This window comes from Mastacembelus armatus, chromosome 1, assembly GCF_900324485.2.
Source record: "Mastacembelus armatus chromosome 1, fMasArm1.2, whole genome shotgun sequence".
Lineage (NCBI taxonomy): Eukaryota > Metazoa > Chordata > Actinopteri > Synbranchiformes > Mastacembelidae > Mastacembelus > Mastacembelus armatus.
Window position 1 is genome coordinate 19,806,288 of NC_046633.1, and position 21,785 is coordinate 19,828,072.

The window sequence follows — 21,785 nt, forward strand, 5'->3', positions numbered from 1 at the left end:
TAGTTGCCTAAGTCACTCTGTCCTGTGAGTTGGCCAAATTAAAATTGAAAAGTCACACTGTTGACACAGGCATCATGAAGATCTCACTTAGGCAAAAAAATCATTTTTGTCAAAAAATGACTTAGGCCATTATCTTAAGAAGGTGACGATATTCAACATTCAGAGTTTGGCGACTCCCAGTGGTCATGTCAATAAAGACAGACAGCACTACACACTGACAAAACTCATTAAAGAAGAATTTCCTGTATGTTATCATTGAGCTGGGAAACAGATTGTCTTCTGTGTCATATGGGACAAGCTACACTGATACGTTAATCAGAATGACTGTAAAGATGTTGGATTACTGACCTGTAATGCACTGGACGCAGAGTTAAAGAATAAACAAAGACATTGTGGAAATGTTTACTATGTGTTGTTGTATTATCTTTCACAATTCATTTTTTAAGTTCCAATTAAATATCAGTGCTGTAAAAACAAAACAATGAGCTATATGACAGTAAAACGCTTTAAAGAGCTTCTGATAATTTGTTGCGGTTCTGAGACAATGATACATTTTACAGTGTCATTTGATGTAATGTTAATAGGATAATTGGTGCAGCTTTAATGCTTAATGAATCACTTATTTATACTTTGTAGATCAGCAATAAAAGGAAAAGACACATAAAAGTCACCTTTTGAGGCACACAGGCCTCCATGAGTTCCATAATGTGGTTGTTATGTGTGGACAGTTTTACTTATGAAAGAGGAAGAGATATATATGGACGTGAAAGCACCTATGTGAACACACGGACACAACCCTCAGTACAGGCTGCTGCCTCATTTTACAGCTGGGGAGAATCTGAGTGTTTGGACTAAAATTACACTTGAAGTGATGGGAGCGACCTGGATGTCACAGAGAACAACTACAACTGTCATCATTACTGTACTACAAATCCAAGGTGAGTTGTGTACTAGGCATCTTGACTTTTGATGCTGATGTGATACACTAGTTTAGTTGCTGTTTTGAAATTCAGTAATTATGCAGCTATAACACTGTTTATTGTGACAGCTTTAATCAGTGCCAAAAGCACAGCTGTGACCGGTGTGGAAGGCAAGCCATTTCACTTCAAATGTGAATATCCACGCCGCTGGCAGAGCCACGCTAAGTACCTTTGTCGTATTGATCAAGAGGCCTCAAACCTTCTGATATGGACAGAGAAACACGATCAGTGGGAGAGAAACAAGAGTTTATCTCTGTACGACAACATCACCGCAGCCTTCTTCATTGTCAAGGTGGACAAGCTTGTCCCAGAAGACAGTGGGACATACTTGTGTGGGGTGGACATCAATTTATGCCCTGATCACATCACTATCATACAACTGAATGTTTCCCAAGGTACAGTCAGAATCACTCCTATATATGGTCTTCAGTTTGTCATATTTCATCAAGACTGAAATAATGAAATATGGTCTTTGGTCAGTGGTTGTGTTTTAATCTGCCAGGTTGCTCATACTACACTGTATGTAAGAACTAGGTTGCACTTTCACATACTATGCATGTTCCTCTTTTCTGGACTTCCTATTTCTATCTTTATTCTAAAGATTTACAGTTACAGGTTTGTAAACCACTTGTTTTTGGTGCCATTTAACAACAAACCTTTCAGAAAATCTCACACATTCAAAACAATGCATCAGCATAACTCTGTGTATGTTTCTTTGTGCGTATATTAGTGCTTATTCTTCTTTGTATTTGCACTTTGTAGTAACTGCCACATCGACCTCCTCCATGGATCTCACAGTCGACAGTGAGTAATATCTGTGTATGTGTGCCCATCTGCGTTCATTCATAATTTTCTGTGTGAGTGTCTCCTCTGCCAGACGACCTCAGTTGTCAATGTTTCCTGCAGGGCTCCACATGCCACTGTTCCTGACGGTAGTGATGTGTGTGGTGGCGATGCTGTTTGTGTGTCTGTTTACACTCTGCCTTCTGCTGGCTGTTAAACAGCAAAGCTTAAGCCCACACCAGAAGAGAGAGGTTAGTCCATGACAGAAACTGTTTAGCCATGCTACCAGTCTGGCAGCTCTATAAATGACAGTTCCAATATGTCAGTGATGTTTGTCCACATCAAAATATCACCACAGAAATCAGGGGGTGGATTATCACATTTGGTACATACATGTATGTTCCCCTACTGAGGGATTTTAATAACTTTGATGACCCCCTAATTCTTCATCTAACTCCAGCATCAGGCCAAAATGTCCGTTTGTCCATTACTTTGTAAATGTTAGCCAGAATGTCAGTGGGTTTCTTTTCTCCCCCAGTCATCATCTGACTATGAGAACATGAAGCCTGGTGTACTACGTGAACCTGATTCCTGCTGCAGCTGCTCAGCTCCAGACTCTACTGATCTTTCAGCCTTACCATCACCACCACCTGACTTCTGCTCCCACTTCACATCAAAGTGTCGGGAGTCCACTGTCACTCTTGGCATCGGCGAATATGTTGATGTGGACGTACCAGGACACAATTGTCAGTACCAACAACTGGATACCAGCCAACTGGAGGAGCATGTCTATCACAGTCTTCATGGAAACAGCAGTCCTAAAGATGGATCTCACAGGGTCAAAGATCAGAGTAACTGAACTGTTAAAGAATCAGGTTGATTACAACTATTTTGATGCTTTGGGCATAATTTCTGTTTGTTATCATAATTTTATACTTGCTGAGGTAGCTTTGTGAGCAAGGTGATAGGGAGCCAAGCTGCAACCACAGGACCCAGGTTTTATTACACTGGAGTTATCATTTACTGTCTATGGATGAAAGAATGTTCAGGAGTTAACAACTCATGAGATGTAATGAGAAATTTACTTATAGAGTACTTATTTGCTTTGTTATTTGTTGTTGTTGTTTGCTGTTTGATGCACTTTATGATTGTTGAGTTAATCTGAGAATAACATCCAAAAAAATGTATGCGACATAACGTCTATACCAAAGAGAGCCTAAATGTCTGGTTGCATGTATTTCTGTTCTCTGTGGTCATGTGTGGGACACCAGGTGTTACAAATACAATTCTGAGTTCTGCGTTTGGAGGTCAGGTGTCATGTGTAGCCAGAGACTAGGCTGCAAGTCACAACTATATCGAAAAAAAATGTGGCTACATCCTCAGTGCTCACTGCACATACATAGCTGGGCGAGTCAAGTTTATATTGTAAATACGATATTTCAGTTTTGTAAAAAAATGAAATGTGATATTCCAGTCTTTTCTTTGTAATGAATGTACAACCATTCCTAAAATTCAGTTTTCACTTTGTCATTATGTGGCACTGAGTGTAGATCAATGAGGAAAAAAATGAATTTAGATAATTGTAGTATTAGGCTGCAACATAACAAAACTGAAAAAAGTGAAGCGGATCTGAACACTTTCTGAATGCACATATATAGCTGGGTGAGTCAAGTTTACATCTGAACAATCTTTTCAGGCTCTTTTTATTGGTTGTCTTTTATTGTTTTCCTTCTCTGTTGGAAAAAATGTTTTCACTTTGGGATGTTCAAGTAATTCAAGCAGTTTACTGCACAACAAGTCACTCTAATATTACTTATTTCACATAGTCTCAGATCTTCTGTTTTCTCTTCAAAGCCCCCTGTGTGTTCACACCTCTGTGACATTGCTTGGAAATCCAGCCAGTCACAACTCAGACACACTGCTGCACTAAACTAAATTCAGATAGGTGTAAAGAGAATGTTCTGCCTGTGGTTAAGTGAAGAAGTGAAACGTTCACACCCATCTAATGCATGCATATCCACACTACCCATCACACAAACACACACACAGATAGAAACTGTGAAAGCGATATGAGCAAAGGAAGAGGCTATAGTGCTACATGACCAACCTGAGAATTTCCTGGTTCATTGCAGATGTGTGTTTTTTTTTAATAAAGGGATGGGTCCCTTAAATTGAACTTCAATCCAGTAAAGTGGACTGAGAGATACATTTACATACATAAGAAAACAAAAGGTGAGGAAGACGTCCAAGATCAAAATGAGGAACGTGCTTTTTCTCAGCATGTGGCTGTTCTCCGGTGAGTAACAAACACAACACAGTACAGCTTTTAAATCATCTCCCTCCATTATTTTTATCTTTTATCACACTGCTGCGAATGTTTGCTGTTTTATTAGTCGTTTTTAAAACTTAAGAGAGAAGTGTTGATGGTCAGCTCCTTTGAAAACATCCAGTTAAAGAGAGATATGATTTTAAAAACAGCCAAAGGAAACTCGTTCTGCACTTTTGGCTAATACAATGAAATGTTCACTGTGGTTATTTTCCTTTTGAAGCAAACACAGGCCAAGATCCAGTAATATCTCTATCAGCCCAAGAAGGAGGACATGCTCAGATCACCTGTCCATATCAGTCAGGGTACGAACAATATCCTAAATATGTGTCAAAGGGCCGCTATGCTGACAGGAAAACCATCATTAAAGTCACAAGCGGCAAAAGAAGCGAACAAAAAGGGAAATATTACATCTTTGATGACACCATGAAAAGAACCCTGCATGTGACCATCCATGACCTGACCCTGAATGATGGAGGGACATACTGGTGTGAAATTGACACATATGGATTTGATCCTAAAACAGAAATCCAACTCAAAGTCAACAACGGTACGTGAATGTTACCTATTGTCTTTCTGCATATTCGTGTGTTCTTTCAGTGCTCTCTTATTCCATCTTATTGTCTGAACATTTCACTCCTCCTCCTTCACAGCTCCTTTCAAACCTCCACGGGTCCACACAAATCCTCCTGTTAAATCCACAGTTCATGTGATCACCACAAATCAGCAACAACCACCAAGAACTACAGGTTATTTTCAGGTTATGGGTGTTCAAGAACACCCTCGTCTCAGCAAATAATTTACACTCTTTGAATATAATTTTTTACTAGCATTGCTTCATACCTGAGAGGAAAAAAACACATGCAGACAGTCACTCTGTTTTCTGGTGGCTTCTTTCATTCAGAGAGTTCCAGTGAAACAACACTGTGGTCAACACAGCCTGATGACATGCAAACAGGTAACAACAACAACAACAACAAAATCAAAGGTGCAAAAAATACCAAATGTGTGTTTTAGCTAACTATATAAATGAAAAAGTACTTTTTCTAACAGAAAAGTCTTGTTAAAATCTGGTGGTCAGTCTATACAATAGGCAAGGTAAGTTTGTGAGTGTGTTGTAAAAATAATTGTGTGGTTACAACCAGACATCTTTTCTACCAATAGCTACATCCTGGATGATTTATGTCATTGGTTAAGTTCACTTGTACATCCCCTTGAGGGCAAAGTGCTTTACACTGTGCCAAGAAATCTATTATAGCATGTAAACGCATGAAGAGAAAAATGAAAGAAATCAAATTGAGCTGAATAAAACAAATATATTGAACTAATAAACTAATTCGTCTGCACAAAAGTAGAGAGAATAAACATGAGGAAAATGAATATTAGTCTGTAGGTTTGGACTTATTTTAGCTATTTGTTATACTTTTATATTAATGATTGACAAACTTGTATGTGAAATGAGTCCCTCATAGCGATAAACTGATTAATCACATCTCTATGAATTGGTTAACTATCTTTCCCCTCGTTGTGTATTTACTGTTTTGATTAGTTCTTATAGTGTCATTTTTGGCTAAGCCTAACAAACTAGCTAATGATTGAAGTGGAGTCTTTTACAGCTAAAGAACCAAATATTTTCCTCATGAGGGGGCAGGGAGCAAAAACAGGCAAAAGAGAGCAAATACTGGACAAAAATAAGACCCAAAGGACTAAAGCTGTGTTTATGTGTGTTTATGCTACATGCATCAAAACACAACAGTTTTTACCTATTCAAAATAAACTCTAAGGAGAAAATATGCAAATATTCACTTTTGGGTCGTAGAGCTTTACTTAGCAGTGCATTAGCATTGTTAGGATTACGTGTTGAGGAACATGTACAACAATTTGAAATTCATTTATTGCAGTAGCACCAGTTTGTGCCATCACGTTGATATTTAGCTAAGGGTTGAAACTTTGGGTTATTTTCATAACCAGTGTTCTCAGAAGCTCCTATTGCATTACGCCAGCCATGATTGGCTGGGACTGAGCTTGTCACTGTCAAGGAGGGCAGGGACCCTCCCCCCTTTAAAAGAGTTTGATGCTGAGCCAGTTATTCAAAACCCCTCACCTCTTCCTCACTACACACTAGCAACGAGGGTGGTCTGGTGAGACACTCACTCTTGCTACTCAGAGAACTGTGCTTATGTAAATAACCCAAAGTTCTGTTTCATAGCATTGGTTTCATTGGGAAATACTGACTCCTGGATTGCTGAGCAGGAGTTAGTGACAGAATGAGCTAGTGGGGGAGCTGTAACATCAAGACTAAGACCTGGGAAAAGTGTGTGGCGTCAGCATTTTTATATCTACGTGTTCAGACAGTAGACTTAGTGTGAAGGTCCCACAAGGAAGCCAGTTTCCTCATTACAGACAGCCGACAGCGAACGCCCCTTATCCATCGGCCCTCCAAAGGATGTTGTCCCACTGCCTTGCCCTCAAAGCTAATATGACAGGTTGAGATGGCTGCTAAATATACTTTAATTGTGGAAAAAGCCTTCTCTTTATTCACCATATCTTCCAAAAAATGTTAAAATGATAGCCAGAGAACACTGAAAGGGAACGTTCTGCTGATCAGAGCACCATTGCTCAAAATCGAACATTTAAACATAAAAACATAAAAGGGCCTTGTTGTGGAGGCCCTAGCTCTGGATGGTGTCATAACACTCCGAGGGAGACCTACAGTCCTCAAGTTAAACCACTCACAGGCCAGGTCCAGAGATCCAGCCTCTCTGGGTGTGGGTGAAAAATCTCTCTATATGCCTTAGACAACAGGTCTCTGTGTAGTGGCAGGGGCCAGGGATCCTGGTAAAGGAGCTGAGTTATCTCTGCCAGCCAATGTTATGAGGGCCATCTGGTGGTCAGTCTATATAAGAGACAAGGTAGGTTTGAAACTGTGCTGCAAAAATGACTCTGTGGTTTCAACTAGAAAGCTTTTACAAACAAGAGTTACATGCGGGATGGTTTATGTCAGAGGGTGTGTTGGTTAACTCTACTTCTACATCCAATGCCAGACGACCTCAGTTGTCAATGTTTCCTGCAGGGCTCCACATGCCACTGTTCCTGACGGTAGTGATGTGTGTGGTGGCGATGCTGTTTGTGTGTCTGTTTACACTCTGCCTTCTGCTGGCTGTTAAACAGCAAAGCTTAAGCCCACACCAGAAGAGAGAGGTTAGTCCATGACAGAAACTGTTTAGCCATGCTACCAGTCTGGCAGCTCTATAAATGACAATTCCAATATGTCAGTGATGTTTGTCCACATCAAAATATCACCACAGAAATCAGGGGGTGGATTATCACATTTGGTACATACATGTATGTTCCCCTACTGAGGGATTTTAATAACTTTGATGACCCCCTAATTCTTCATCTAACTCCAGCATCAGGCCAAAATGTCCATTTGTCCATTACTTTGTAAATGTTAGCCAGAATGTCAGTGGGTTTCTTTTCTCCCCCAGTCATCATCTGACTATGAGAACATGAAGCCTGGTGTACTACGTGAACCTGATTCCTGCTGCAGCTGCTCAGCTCCAGACTCTACTGATCTTTCAGCCTTACCATCACCACCACCTGACTTCTGCTCCCACTTCACATCAAAGTGTCGGGAGTCCACTGTCACTCTTGGCATCGGCGAATATGTTGATGTGGACGTACCAGGACACAATTGTCAGTACCAACAACTGGATACCAGCCGACTGGAGGAGCATGTCTATCACAGTCTTCATGGAAACAGCAGTCCTAAAGATGGATCTCACAGGGTCAAAGATCAGAGTAACTGAACTGTTAAAGAATCAGGTTGATTACAACTATTTTGATGCTTTGGGCATAATTTCTGTTTGTTATCATAATTTTATACTTGCTGAGGTAGCTTTGTGAGCAAGGTGATAGGGAGCCAAGCTGCAACCACAGGACCCAGGTTTTATTACACTGGAGTTATCATTCACTGTCTATGGATGAAAGAATGTTCAGGAGTTAACAACCCATGAGATGTAATGAGAAATTTACTTATAGAGTACTTATTTGCTTTGTTATTTCTAGAGGAAAATGCACCACTTCAGATGGTACAAAGACAAGAGACAAGACTGAAATACTATAATCTGAGAAGGAATCATCACTTAACAAGTAGACCAAGTATTAACATCTGATGGTCTTCTCGTGTCACTTATTCACTGGCCTGTTATTTAAGTTAATTCATTCTTTTCGCATTCACTGTGAGAGTGGTCGGAGATGGGAGGGATGTTTTGAATCTTACGTTTCAGACATGGGAAGCTCCCTAAATATAGGAAGTGCAATAACAAAGAGGAACCCATGACAAAACCAAAACTGTCATTAACCTTGAGAAAATGAACAACACATGAATTTGGGTAGTGATAAGAAGAGCCAAAGGACAAAGAGGTGTAAATTCTATAAGTAGCTTGAAGATGATTTTTCTCTTTTTCGTCTTTCTTGTGGGAGGTAAGTCTACTGATATAAAGTCTTGATTCTTTTCCTCTGACTGTGTGTTTTTGTAGTTTTGACTTTATTTTTTAGTTTAGTTCATCTTCCTGATTTTATTAGAGGCCCCAGCAGCATCTTCTGGCCTGTTGTTATATTTGAGCATATACTCATTGCTGACTTTGAAAATACTGTTTACATTTTACATTTTCAAATTGAAATCAAAGTATAAAGTAACAGAATATGAAAACAGTACAAAGTACAGATACCTCAAAATTGCACTAACATACAGTACTTGAGTAAATGTACTTACTGTAGTTACTTTCCATTGCTGAGATTTTGGTAAAATTTTCAGTGCACTAATGTCTACCTTTTTGTGAAACACTGCAAAGTTTTACCTCTTTAGACCAATTAAAACAACATAAATTATTAAACGCACCAGAAGCCTCAAAAGTTTGAAAATTCCTGCTTTACAGAACAAGACACAGTAACTCTAGGATCTTAGTTTACAGAGAGTTTAAAGAGAATATACGGTTAAGCCTATGAGGTGGACAGCTGGGTGTTCTTGGCATTGATAAAAATGTGACTTCTGTTTTTGAACACTGAAGTTACTGTACATTTTTGGTTGGCTTTGTGCCTGAGCTGCAGGTTGCTTTGGTAAATGTAAATGTTTCTTTTGTGCAGGGTTTTGGGAGACTGAAGCATTAATGTCAATAACCGGAGACTGGGGAAAGGAAATCAAAATACAATGCTCTCACACCAATGCATTTTTGAATGTGAAATATTTCTGCAAGAGAAAGTGCAGAAATGAAGATGTGCTAATAAAAAGCAGTCAAAAGAATAAGGATTCAGATGGGAAGTACAGTATCAGCGATGAAGGAAATACTTTTTATGTGACCATCTCTCGTCTGACAGAGGATGACTCAGGAACTTACTGGTGTGGAATAGACAGAATTGGTGTCGACACATACAATGAAGTAAATCTCACAGTCATAAAGGGTGAGTTGATTCAAGCTATAATAATTACATTATAAAGACCTTTGCTCTAGTTCCCAAAATATGATTATTTCACAACACTGTGTGACTCAAACTGACCATTGCTTTTTCACAACATGTAGTAATGACAAGAAAGAAATGAGACATTACCACAGCAGATACAATGTGTTTTTTTTTTTTTTCAGGAGACACAAAGGAACCTGACAATGCCATTACACAATCAGATTCAGATGAGACAATTGAGAAAAATCCTTCATTCCCTAGTAAGCAACTGTCCTGAAATGTATACTATTGATATGTTTGTGTATGACAGACAAAGTCCTGAAGTATACATCATCACTAGGACACAATGTTGTCTCTTTTTCAGAGAGGATGCTGTATATTACAGTAGGTCTCGCTGTGGCTGTGCTGGCTCTGGCGGCAGTTCTTCTAATGTTCTTCAGACATCGAAACAGAGACATCAGTGCCTCTCCTGGTAAAAAATCCACATATTTCTAACAATATTTTTAGAGTATGTTGGCAGTTTTAAACACTCACGTTAGAAAACACTCAGAATAAATCATTTAATATTTATGCAATCTAAAGTCAGCATCATCAGCCAAAGTACAAAGTGCTGTACAAATTCAAAAATAAAAACAAGATAAAATAAACATATACATCAAACAACATGAATCATTTCAGATAATTTAATTAAAAGGCAGTTCTGTAAAAATATGTTTTCAACAAAGACTTAAAAGAAGACAATGACTCTGTCTGCCTAATTTCCAAGTAATGTAATTTTAAGTTATGTACACACAACGTTTACACTCATCCTGAAAGAGGTCTCCCTCCTCTTCACAGGGGTTATTTTTACTAAGTTGAAGGACTGCATATGGGAATTTTTCCTCCTCCTACCTCATTCTTTATTATTGTTTTTTATTGCTTTTAATGCAGCATTATGGATTTTTTTTAGGAAATAAATCATGTAAAATGTGGTTTTCATTTGAGTTTTAAAACTTACCAAATACCATTACTCTCCATACAGGAAATAACTATGACACAACTTATGCAATAGTACCCATTCAGAAACAAGAGGCACATCACATTACCACTTCCTTATCAAAGGCCAGTGAGGATGAAGAAACAGATGGTAGAACCAACAGCATCTTGAGTTCGTCGGCCATTCAGCATCAAGACACCAACAAAAATCACACAGACAATATTTACTCCAACATCACAGTTTCATCAGAGTCTCTGATCCAACCAGATGGCGTCTTTTACTCCACTGTCAGCGTTAAACAACTCACAGACTGTTGCACCGTCACACCTGAGACTGCAGCAGTCGCATACTCTACTGTTTACTACAAATCAAAAGATGAATCAACAGTGTATTGTAATGTCTGAAGCTGCTGTTAATCATATATTATTTTCCTATGCTGTAAGAGTATGTGTAGTTGTAAATGGATGCATGTATTTATGTTCTCTGTGGTCATGTGTGGGACATCGGGTGTTCTGAGCACATCACTTTAATATTACTTATTGCATATAGTCTCAGATCTTCTGTTTTCTCTTCAAAGCCCCCTGTGTGTTCACACCTCTATGACGTTGCTTGGAAATCCAGCCAGTCACAACTCAGACACACTGCTGTACTAAACTAAATTCAGATAGGTGTAAAGAGAATGTTCTGCCTGTGGTTAAGTGAAGAAGTGAAACGTTCACACCCATCACACGTCTCTTCACTTCTTTTCCACACTCTCCGTTGCTCTGGACTGTTGACCCTAGATACTTAAAATCCTCCACCTTCTTCACCTCTACTCCCTGTAACCTCACCGTTCTACTTGAGTCCCTCTCATTTACACACATGTACTCTGTTTTACTGCAGCTCAGCTTCATTCCTGTCCTTCCCAGAGCAAACCTCCACCTCTCTAGATTTTCTTCCACCTGCTCCCTGCTCTCACTATAGATGACAGTGTCATCTGCAAACATCATGGTCCACAGAGATTCCTGTCTAACCTCATCTGTCAGTCTGTCCATCACCACAGCAAACAAGAAGGGGCTCAAAGCTGATCCTTGGTGCAGTCCCACCTCCACCTTGAACTCCTCTGTCACCGCTACAGCACACCTCACCACTGTCTTACAGCTCTCATACATGTCCTGCACCACTTGAACATACTTCTCTGCCACTCCAGACTTCCTCATACAAAACCACAGCTCCTCTCTCGGCACCCTGTCGTGCTTTTTCCAAATCTACAAAGACACAATGCAGCTCCTTCTGGCCTTCTCTGTACTTCTCCATCAGCATTCTCAAAGCAAATATTGCACCTGTGGTTCTCTTTTTTGACATGAAACCATACTGCTGCTCACAAATGCTCACTTCTGACCTCAGCCTAGCCTCCACTACTCTTTCCCATAACTTCACTGTGTGACTCATCAGCTTTATTCCTCTGTAGTTTCCACAACTCTGCACGTCTCCCTTGTTCTTAAAGATGGGCACCAGTACACTTCTCCTCCATTCCTCAGGCATCCTCTCACTCTCCAAGATCTTGTTAAGTAGCCCAGTCAAAAACTCTACTGCCACCTCTCCTAAACACTTCCATACCTCCACAGGTATGTCGTCAGGACCAACTGCCTTTCCACTCTTCATCCTCTTCAATGCCTTCCTCACTTCATCCTTACTGATCTTTGCTACTTCCTGCTCCACAACAGTCACCTCTTCTACTCTGTGCTCTCTAACATTTTCCTCATTCATCATCTCTTCAAAGTATTCCTTCCATCTTTCCATCACACTTGTGGCACCTGTCAACACATTTACATTCCTATCCTTGATCACCCTAACCTGCTGCACATCCTTCCCATCTCTGTCTCTCTGCCTCACTAACCTGTACAAATCCACCTCTCCCTCCTTAGTGTCCAACCTATCATACAAATCCTCATACGCCCTTTGTTTGGCCTTTGCCACCTCTACCTTCACTTTATGCTGCATCTCCTGTCTGTTCCCCCCTGTGGTTGGGGGGGCACAATCCAGTCTGGCAGCTCTATAAATGACAGTTCCAATATGTCAATGATGTTTGTCCACATCAAAATATCACCACAGAAATCAGGGGTTGGATTATCACATTTGGTACAAACATGTATGTTCCCCTACTGAGGGATTTTAATAACTTTGATGACCCCCTAATTCTTCATCTAACTCCAGCATCAGGCCAAAATGTCCGTTTGTCCATTACTTTGTAAATGTTAGCCAGAATGTCAGTGGGTTTCTTTTCTCCCCCAGTCATCATCTGACTATGAGAACATGAAGCCTGGTGTACTACGTGAACCTGATTCCTGCTGCAGCTGCTCAGCTCCAGACTCTACTGATCTTTCAGCCTTACCATCACCACCACCTGACTTCTGCTCCCACTTCACATCAAAGTGTCGGGAGTCCACTGTCACTCTTGGCATCGGCGAATATGTTGATGTGGACGTACCAGGACACAATTGTCAGTACCAACAACTGGATACCAGCCAACTGGAGGAGCATGTCTATCACAGTCTTCATGGAAACAGCAGTCCTAAAGATGGATCTCACAGGGTCAAAGATCAGAGTAACTGAACTGTTAAAGAATCAGGTTGATTACAACTATTTTGATGCTTTGGGCATAATTTCTGTTTGTTATCATAATTTTATACTTGCTGAGGTAGCTTTGTGAGCAAGGTGATAGGGAGCCAAGCTGCAACCACAGGACCCAGGTTTTATTACACTGGAGTTATCATTTACTGTCTATGGATGAAAGAATGTTCAGGAGTTAACAACTCATGAGATGTAATGAGAAATTTACTTATAGAGTACTTATTTGCTTTGTTATTTGTTGTTGTTGTTTGCTGTTTGATGCACTTTATGATTGTTGAGTTAATCTGAGAATAACATCCAAAAAAATGTATGCGACATAACGTCTATACCAATGAGAGCCTAAATGTCTGGTTGCATGTATTTCTGTTCTCTGTGGTCATGTGTGGGACACCAGGTGTTACAAATACAATTCTGAGTTCTGCGTTTGGAGGTCAGGTGTCATGTGTAGCCAGAGACTAGGCTGCAAGTCACAACTATATCGAAAAAAAATGTGGCTACATCCTCAGTGCTCACTGCACATACATAGCTGGGCGAGTCAAGTTTATATTGTAAATACGATATTTCAGTTTTGTAAAAAAATGAAATGTGATATTCCAGTCTTTTCTTTGTAATGAATGTACAACCATTCCTAAAATTCAGTTTTCACTTCGTCATTATGTGGCACTGAGTGTAGATCAATGAGGAAAAAAATGAATTTAGATAATTGTAGTATTAGGCTGCAACATAACAAAACTGAAAAAAGTGAAGCGGATCTGAACACTTTCTGAATGCACATATATAGCTGGGTGAGTCAAGTTTACATCTGAACAATCTTTTCAGGCTCTTTTTATTGGTTGTCTTTTATTGTTTTCCTTCTCTGTTGAAAAAAATGTTTTCACTTTGGGATGTTCAAGTAATTCAAGCAGTTTACTGCACAACAAGTCACTCTAATATTACTTATTTCACATAGTCTCAGATCTTCTGTTTTCTCTTCAAAGCCCCCTGTGTGTTCACACCTCTGTGACATTGCTTGGAAATCCAGCCAGTCACAACTCAGACACACTGCTGCACTAAACTAAATTCAGATAGGTGTAAAGAGAATGTTCTGCCTGTGGTTAAGTGAAGAAGTGAAACGTTCACACCCATCTAATGCATGCATATCCACACTACCCATCACACAAACACACACACAGATAGAAACTGTGAAAGCGATATGAGCAAAGGAAGAGGCTATAGTGCTACATGACCAACCTGAGAATTTCCTGGTTCATTGCAGATGTGTGTTTTTTTTAATAAAGGGATGGGTCCCTTAAATTGAACTTCAATCCAGTAAAGTGGACTGAGAGATACATTTACATACATAAGAAAACAAAAGGTGAGGAAGACGTCCAAGATCAAAATGAGGAACGTGCTTCTTCTCAGCATGTGGCTGTTCTCCGGTGAGTAACAAACACAACACAGTACAGCTTTTAAATCATCTCCCTCCATTATTTTTATCTTTTATCACACTGCTGCGAATGTTTGCTGTTTTATTAGTCGTTTTTAAAACTTAAGAGAGAAGTGTTGATGGTCAGCTCCTTTGAAAACATCCAGTTAAAGAGAGAAATGATTTTAAAAACAGCCAAAGGAAACTCGTTCTGCACTTTTGGCTAATACAATGAAATGTTCACTGTGGTTATTTTCCTTTTGAAGCAAACACAGGCCAAGATCCAGTAATATCTCTATCAGCCCAAGAAGGAGGACATGCTCAGATCACCTGTCCATATCAGTCAGGGTACGAACAATATCCTAAATATGTGTCAAAGGGCCGCTATGCTGACAGGAAAACCATCATTAAAGTCACAAGCGGCAAAAGAAGCGAACAAAAAGGGAAATATTACATCTTTGATGACACCATGAAAAGAACCCTGCATGTGACCATCCATGACCTGACCCTGAATGATGGAGGGACATACTGGTGTGAAATTGACACATATGGATTTGATCCTAAAACAGAAATCCAACTCAAAGTCAACAACGGTACGTGAATGTTACCTATTGTCTTTCTGCATATTCGTGTGTTCTTTCAGTGCTCTCTTATTCCATCTTATTGTCTGAACATTTCACTCCTCCTCCTTCACAGCTCCTTTCAAACCTCCACGGGTCCACACAAATCCTCCTGTTAAATCCACAGTTCATGTGATCACCACAAATCAGCAACAACCACCAAGAACTACAGGTTATTTTCAGGTTATGGGTGTTCAAGAACACCCTCGTCTCAGCAAATAATTTACACTCTTTGAATATAATTTTTTACTAGCATTGCTTCATACCTGAGAGGAAAAAAACACATGCAGACAGTCACTCTGTTTTCTGGTGGCTTCTTTCATTCAGAGAGTTCCAGTGAAACAACACTGTGGTCAACACAGCCTGATGACATGCAAACAGGTAACAACAACAACAACAACAAAATCAAAGGTGCAAAAAATACCAAATGTGTGTTTTAGGTAACTATATAAATGAAAAAGTACTTTTTCTAACAGAAAAGTCTTGTTAAAATCTGGTGGTCAGTCTATACAATAGGCAAGGTAAGTTTGTGAGTGTGTTGTAAAAATAATTGTGTGGTTACAACCAGACATCTTTACTACCAATAGCTAAAGTGGCTTGCAAAAGTATTCATACCCCTTGAACTTTTCCACATTTTCTCACATTATGACCACAAACATAAATATATTTTATTGGAATGTTATGTGACAGACACAAAGTGGCATACAATTGTAAACGAAAGAAAGAAAATTATACATGAGTTCAAATTTTTTTTACAAATAAAAAACTGAAAAGTGCAGTGTGCAAAAGTATTGCATCCAATTGCCTGCAGAAGTTGCCTGATGATTGCTGACTGATCGAATGTTGACCTAATGACTAAATAGAGTCCACCTGTGTGTAATTTAATCTCAGTACAAATACAGCTGTTCTGTGACAGCCTCTGTGGTTTGTTAAGAGAATATTGGGGAGCAAACAGCATCATGAAGGAAGGAACACACCAGACAGGTCAGGGATAAAGTTGTGGAGAAATTTAAAGCAGGGTTAGGCTATAAAAAGATTTCCCAAGCTTTGAACATCTCACGGACCACTGTTCAGTCCATCATCCGCAATTGGAAAGAGTATGGCACAACTGCAAACCTACCGAGACATGGTCGTCCACCTAAACTAACAGGCCGAACAAGGACAGCACTGAGCAGAGATACAGCCAAGAGGCCCATGGTGACTCTGGATGAACTGCAGAGATCTACAGCTCAGGTGGGGGAATCTGTCCATAGGACAACTATCAGTTGTGCACTGCACACATCTGGACTTTATGGAAGAGTGGCAAGAAGAAAGCCATTGTTAAAAGAAAACCACAAGAAGTCCTGTTTGCAGTTTGCCAGAAGCCATGTGAGTGACCCAGCAAACGTGTGGAAGAAGGTGCTCTGGTCAGATGAGACCAAAATTTAACTTCTTGGCCTAAATGCAAAACGCTATGTGTGGCGGAAACTTAACACTGCGCATCACTCTGAACACACCATACCCAATGTCAAACATGGTGGTGGCAGCATCATGCTCTGGGGCTGCTTCTCTTCAGCAGGGACAGGGAAGCTGGTCAGAGTTGATGGGAAGATGGATGGAGCCAAATACAGGGCAATCTTGGATGAAAACATGTTGGAGTCTGCAAGACACTTGAGACTGGGGTGGAGATTCACCTTCCAACAAGACAACGACCCTAAACATAAAGCCAAAGCTACAGTGGAATGGTTTAAAATGAAACATATTCATGTGTTGGAATGGCCCAGTCAAAGTCCAGACCTAAATCCAATCGAGAATCTGTGGCAAGATCTGAAAACTGCTGTTCACAAACGCTCTCCATCTAATCTGACTCAGCTTGAATTGTTTTGCAAGAAAGAATGGGCAAAGATTTCAGTCTCTAGATGTGCAAAGCTGGTAGAGACACACCCCAAAAGACTTGCAGCTGTAATTGCAGCAAAAGGGGGTTCCACAAAGTATTGACTCAGGGGGGCTGAATACTTTTGCACACTGCACTTTTCAGTTTTTTATTTGTAAAAAAAAATTGAACTCATGTATAATTTTCTTTCTACTTTACAACTGTATGCCACTTTGTGTTGGTCTTTCACATAACATTCCAATAAAATATATTTATGTTTGTGGTCATAATGTGAGAAAATGTGGAAAAGTTCAAGGGGTATGAATACTTTTGCAAGCCACTGTACATCCTGGATGATTTATGTCATTGGTTAAGTTCACTTGTACATCCCCTTGAGGGCAAAGTGCTTTACACTGTGCCAAGAAATCTATTATAGCATGTAAACGCATGAAGAGAAAAATGAAAGAAATCAAATTGAGCTGAATAAAACAAATATATTGAACTAATAAACTAATTCGTCTGCACAAAAGTAGAGAGAATAAACATGAGGAAAATGAATATTAGTCTGTAGGTTTGGACTTATTTTAGCTATTTGTTATACTTTTATATTAATGATTGACAAACTTGTATGTGAAATGAGTCCCTCATAGCGATAAACTGATTAATCACATCTCTATGAATTGGTTAACTATCTTTCCCCTCGTTGTGTATTTACTGTTTTGATTAGTTCTTATAGTGTCATTTTTGGCTAAGCCTAACAAACTAGCTAATGATTGAAGTGGAGTCTTTTACAGCTAAAGAACCAAATATTTTCCTCATGGGGGGGCAGGGAGCAAAAACAGGCAAAAGAGAGCAAATACTGGACAAAAATAAGACCCAAAGGACTAAAGCTGTGTTTATGTGTGTTTATGCTAAATGCATCAAAACACAACAGTTTTTACCTATTCAAAATAAACTCTAAGGAGAAAATATGCAAATATTCACTTTTGGGTCGTAGAGCTTTACTTAGCAGTGCATTAGCATTGTTAGGATTACGTGTTGAGGAACATGTACAACAATTTGAAATTCATTTATTGCAGTAGCACCAGTTTGTGCCATCACGTTGATATTTAGCTAAGGGTTGAAACTTTGGGTTATTTTCATAACCAGTGTTCTCAGAAGCTCCTATTGCATTACGCCAGCCATGACTGGCTGGGACTGAGTTTGTCACTGTCAAGGAGGGCAGGGACCATCCCCCCTTTAAAAGAGTTTGATGCTGAGCCAGTTATTCAAAACCCCTCACCTCTTCCTCACTACACACTAGCAACGAGGGTGGTCTGGTGAGACACTCACTCTTGCTACTCAGAGAACTGTGCTTATGTAAATAACCCAAAGTTCTGTTTCATAGCATTGGTTTCATTGGGAAATACTGACTCCTGGATTGCTGAGCAGGAGTTAGTGACAGAATGAGCTAGTGGGGGAGCTGTAACATCAAGACTAAGACCTGGGAAAAGTGTGTGGCGCCAGCATTTTTATATCTACGTGTTCAGACAGTAGACTTAGTGTGAAGGTCCCACAAGGAAGCCAGTTTCCTCATTACAGACAGCCGACAGCGAACGCCCCTTATCTATCGGCCCACCAAAGGATGTTGTCCCACTGCCTTGCCCTCAAAGCTAATATGACAGGTTGAGATGGCTGCTAAATATACTTTAATTGTGGAAAAAGCCTTCTCTTTATTCACCATATCTTCCAAAAAATGTTAAAATGATAGCCAGAGAACACTGAAAGGGAACGTTCTGCTGATCAGAGCACCATTGCTCAAAATCGAACATTTAAACATAAAAACATAAAAGGGCCTTGTTGTGGAGGCCCTAGCTCTGGATGGTGTCATAACACTCCGAGGGAGACCTACAGTCCTCAAGTTAAACCACTCACAGGCCAGGTCCAGAGATCCAGCCTCTCTGGGTGTGGGTGAAAAATCTCTCTATATGCCTTAGACAACAGGTCTCTGTGTAGTGGCAGGGGCCAGGGATCCTGGTAAAGGAGCTGAGTTATCTCTGCCAGCCAATGTTATGATGTCCAGTGAAGTGCTACGAGAATCATCAGAAGGCCTTCTTTCTGCACACTGGCTAAGGTTGGGGAAATCAGAGCTATTGGGGGAAACACAGAAAGAAAAACACAAGGTCACTGATGTGATAGTGCATCCACACCCAGCGGTGCATCCTGGTCATTATGGGAGAAAAACAGGGGCACTGTTCTACCTCGTTGCAAAGAGGTCCACAGTCGGCCGTCCGTAATGCTCCCACACCAGGTTCACTCTGTCAGGATGGAGCATCGGCATAAGCTTCTGCATGTAAAGGATTCCCCTGGACAGCATGTGCAAAAGGCTGCACTTGCTGCAGGATAGTCTGTGCATGCAAGAGAAGTCATTCCCTCCCTCCCTAGATGCTCATTAAATAGCTTAAAATGTTTTAAAATTGTTCTGGTGCGTGCTTGATAAACCACTATCTTGAACATCTTTATATTTTATTTTAAAAGATAGTGTCAAGAAGTAAAAACATTTTTCAATATTTAGTGAGAAACCCGTTACACTTTACTGGTAACAAAACTATGTTTACAGCTTATTTCTACTGCCCCCAAGTGGACAAACATCAGAAAGTTTGTTCCACCATTGGCCAGCAAAGGGTCTAAATGTATCATCAGATACACCACCAGTAGCCACCAGTCCTTTTCAGGACTTTACTAGAAAATTTATATTTGTACTGCTTCAAAGTAGGAATTAGGATTTATGATAAAGAGTGTTTGAATTTTCACTCCTTTTAATAAACACTTCTAGTTCACTTGCATGCAGTAAAAAAGGCAAACAAGAGATTTGTGATTGCAAGCATCACTAATTTTTTAACATGTTAGTATACTAATATCTAAGGTGGTACTATATTTCCCTCTGTTCTAGCGTTACCATCACCGGCAGTCAGAGAGCTTTGCTTGGCTGTTTCTGCAGCTGCAATGGTACTGCTAAGTCTGGCAGGGGTTTGGTATTTCATACTGAGGAAATATAGACATAATACAATAAGAGGTATGTGACCTTCATTTTACTTGTATGTCAGGGGAATTGGGCCCATATTATTACATTATTAGCCAGATCTAATTTTCATTGTGTATTAGTCCCAGCAACATCTGGACGTGCAGCACACTCAGTGATCAACACAGGCAACACGGTGAGAAGTATTTCTGTGAGTTCTGTGGATAATTACATCTGAGTTTGCCAGGTCTCTATTCAACACAATGTTTCCCCTCCACCAGCTTAACAACATATACATGGAAGATCAACTCAGAGAACTGGCCCCATCAGTCAGCCCCAGTTCATTGGTCAACGTGTACTCAACAGTATCCAGATACAGCAGCCCAGATGTCTGCACATCAACATGTCCTTCGGCCACAATCCAGACACAACCTGCCAATTCAATGTTAGACAGCTCAATTGGTTCCTATCTGCAGGACAATAGTGTAAGCAGTCCCTCCACTGAGGCCGGAGACCAACATACCAATGAGGGGGTCCATCTGCTCTACTCCACGATCTGCCACAACAGGGAGTCAACCAACCAGCATAGGAGACACATTACATCAGCTGCTAAACCCTCTGACGTGTACGCAACCATCAAACGCCCAGAGATATAACCTCTGCTGTTATTATTTTAATTTTATATACTCACATAAATGTCACTTAGTGCTACTTGTTGTTTATATGTATATACAAACAATAAGTAAAGAACCTTTACATTATAATTCATCCACCACCTGCGCCACACTGTTTCCAATACACTTTGCCAAACTTTACAACCTGTTTGGAAGGACTCACAATTCCTCTTCAAACTTTACTCAACTCTGAGACCTTCTCTCATGTAAAAATTAGGTAAAAATATTTATTGTCTTCATTATAACCTTTTTGAGGCTTGAAATTTTTAACTTTTGCTGACCAGTGTTACAAGACACTTACAAGATAATGGTACAAAACGAAGCACAAGTAGTGAATAGCAAACAGACTCAGTAGTTCCAGATGCACAGCAGAATCTTAGCTGAGATTAGCCACTATAAGCTAATGGCCATATTGACAAATACAGTGTAAGGCTGTGGCAAGAAAACCTCTGAAGCTCTAAACTGAATAAATGTGTGTTACATATAAATTTTCTTTCTTTTGTATGAAATTTATGATGGATTTTGATGGACTCCAAGACAGACTGTAAATATGTTGGTCATAATGAATATTCATATAGATGTTGATTGACTTTAAATGTAGGCCTCCCCCAGTTGGGCAGTGGAAGAACAGAAGAAGAAGAAAGAAGTCAAAGAAGAAGTGAAAGAAACAGGTGCATCAAAACTCATACTTACAGTATAGTCATAATGCTGTCAAACACAGACAAAATAAGCATAAGACTAATGGTTTTAATGGTTCTAATTTGCCAAAATATAAATAAATGTATGCCAAAATAGCCCTACAGTTATCAACCATCAAAAATAATTAACTCTGTTTTGTCACTCTAGCCTTGATTTCCATCATGATGCATACTTAATCACGAAAAAAAACATCCTGTGTTTTTACAGTGTGGTCTGCAGTTATCTTAACATTTTGTAAACTTACAAACAAATTTCAAAGATAAGATTTCATTATGTGTGCTGTGCTGATATGGTGCAGATGTGCTCTGTCACCTGGAAATTTTATATACAATCTTATAATAACAAAAAACTCATTATAATTAACTGATTTTAGCTGATTACAATGTAGCCTCA

The 21,785-nt window shown here is 39.8% G+C and overlaps 4 protein-coding genes across 4 annotated transcripts; all 4 read left to right on the top strand.

Annotated features, from left to right (window-relative positions):
* Nucleotides 1-783: 783 nt before the first annotated feature.
* On the top strand, nucleotides 784-3,061 carry LOC113128573 (uncharacterized). The gene is made up of 5 exons (XM_026304001.1): nucleotides 784-938; nucleotides 1,049-1,375; nucleotides 1,743-1,784; nucleotides 1,887-2,014; nucleotides 2,302-3,061. The coding sequence occupies exons 1-5, from the start codon at nucleotides 872-874 to the stop codon at nucleotides 2,620-2,622; spliced, it is 885 nt and encodes a 294-aa protein (XP_026159786.1). The 5' UTR covers nucleotides 784-871; the 3' UTR covers nucleotides 2,623-3,061.
* A 650-nt stretch (nucleotides 3,062-3,711) lies between these two features.
* On the top strand, nucleotides 3,712-8,448 carry LOC113128571 (CMRF35-like molecule 1). The gene is made up of 6 exons (XM_026303999.1): nucleotides 3,712-4,059; nucleotides 4,313-4,639; nucleotides 4,743-4,838; nucleotides 4,994-5,047; nucleotides 7,163-7,290; nucleotides 7,578-8,448. The coding sequence occupies exons 1-6, from the start codon at nucleotides 4,020-4,022 to the stop codon at nucleotides 7,896-7,898; spliced, it is 966 nt and encodes a 321-aa protein (XP_026159784.1). The 5' UTR covers nucleotides 3,712-4,019; the 3' UTR covers nucleotides 7,899-8,448.
* Nucleotides 8,449-8,452: 4 nt separating this feature from the next.
* LOC113128572 (CMRF35-like molecule 1) lies at nucleotides 8,453-11,373 on the top strand. The gene is made up of 5 exons (XM_026304000.1): nucleotides 8,453-8,574; nucleotides 9,238-9,552; nucleotides 9,735-9,812; nucleotides 9,917-10,024; nucleotides 10,574-11,373. Exons 1-5 carry the CDS (start codon nucleotides 8,541-8,543, stop codon nucleotides 10,930-10,932), a joined length of 894 nt encoding a protein of 297 aa, XP_026159785.1. The 5' UTR covers nucleotides 8,453-8,540; the 3' UTR covers nucleotides 10,933-11,373.
* A 2,958-nt stretch (nucleotides 11,374-14,331) lies between these two features.
* LOC113128820 (CMRF35-like molecule 9) lies at nucleotides 14,332-21,487 on the top strand. The gene is made up of 7 exons (XM_026304405.1): nucleotides 14,332-14,559; nucleotides 14,813-15,139; nucleotides 15,243-15,338; nucleotides 15,494-15,547; nucleotides 19,951-20,073; nucleotides 20,163-20,215; nucleotides 20,301-21,487. Exons 1-7 carry the CDS (start codon nucleotides 14,520-14,522, stop codon nucleotides 20,673-20,675), a joined length of 1,068 nt encoding a protein of 355 aa, XP_026160190.1. The 5' UTR covers nucleotides 14,332-14,519; the 3' UTR covers nucleotides 20,676-21,487.
* Nucleotides 21,488-21,785: the final 298 nt, after the last annotated feature.

Coding starts and splice junctions, on each gene's coding strand:
- LOC113128573 (XM_026304001.1), top strand. CDS start 872: ATGGGAGCGACCTGGATGTCACAGAGAACAACTACAACTGTCATCATT. Junction 1,376..1,742: donor ACAACTGAATGTTTCCCAAG/GTACAGTCAGAA, acceptor TGCACTTTGTAG/TAACTGCCACATCGACCTCC. Junction 1,785..1,886: donor CATGGATCTCACAGTCGACA/GTGAGTAATATC, acceptor TGTTTCCTGCAG/GGCTCCACATGCCACTGTTC.
- LOC113128571 (XM_026303999.1), top strand. CDS start 4,020: ATGAGGAACGTGCTTTTTCTCAGCATGTGGCTGTTCTCCG. Junction 4,640..4,742: donor CCAACTCAAAGTCAACAACG/GTACGTGAATGT, acceptor CCTCCTTCACAG/CTCCTTTCAAACCTCCACGG. Junction 4,839..4,993: donor ACAACCACCAAGAACTACAG/GTTATTTTCAGG, acceptor TCTTTCATTCAG/AGAGTTCCAGTGAAACAACA.
- LOC113128572 (XM_026304000.1), top strand. CDS start 8,541: ATGATTTTTCTCTTTTTCGTCTTTCTTGTGGGAG. Junction 9,553..9,734: donor AAATCTCACAGTCATAAAGG/GTGAGTTGATTC, acceptor TTTTTTTTTCAG/GAGACACAAAGGAACCTGAC. Junction 10,025..10,573: donor AGACATCAGTGCCTCTCCTG/GTAAAAAATCCA, acceptor CTCTCCATACAG/GAAATAACTATGACACAACT.
- LOC113128820 (XM_026304405.1), top strand. CDS start 14,520: ATGAGGAACGTGCTTCTTCTCAGCATGTGGCTGTTCTCCG. Junction 15,140..15,242: donor CCAACTCAAAGTCAACAACG/GTACGTGAATGT, acceptor CCTCCTTCACAG/CTCCTTTCAAACCTCCACGG. Junction 15,548..19,950: donor GCCTGATGACATGCAAACAG/GTAACAACAACA, acceptor CCTCTGTTCTAG/CGTTACCATCACCGGCAGTC.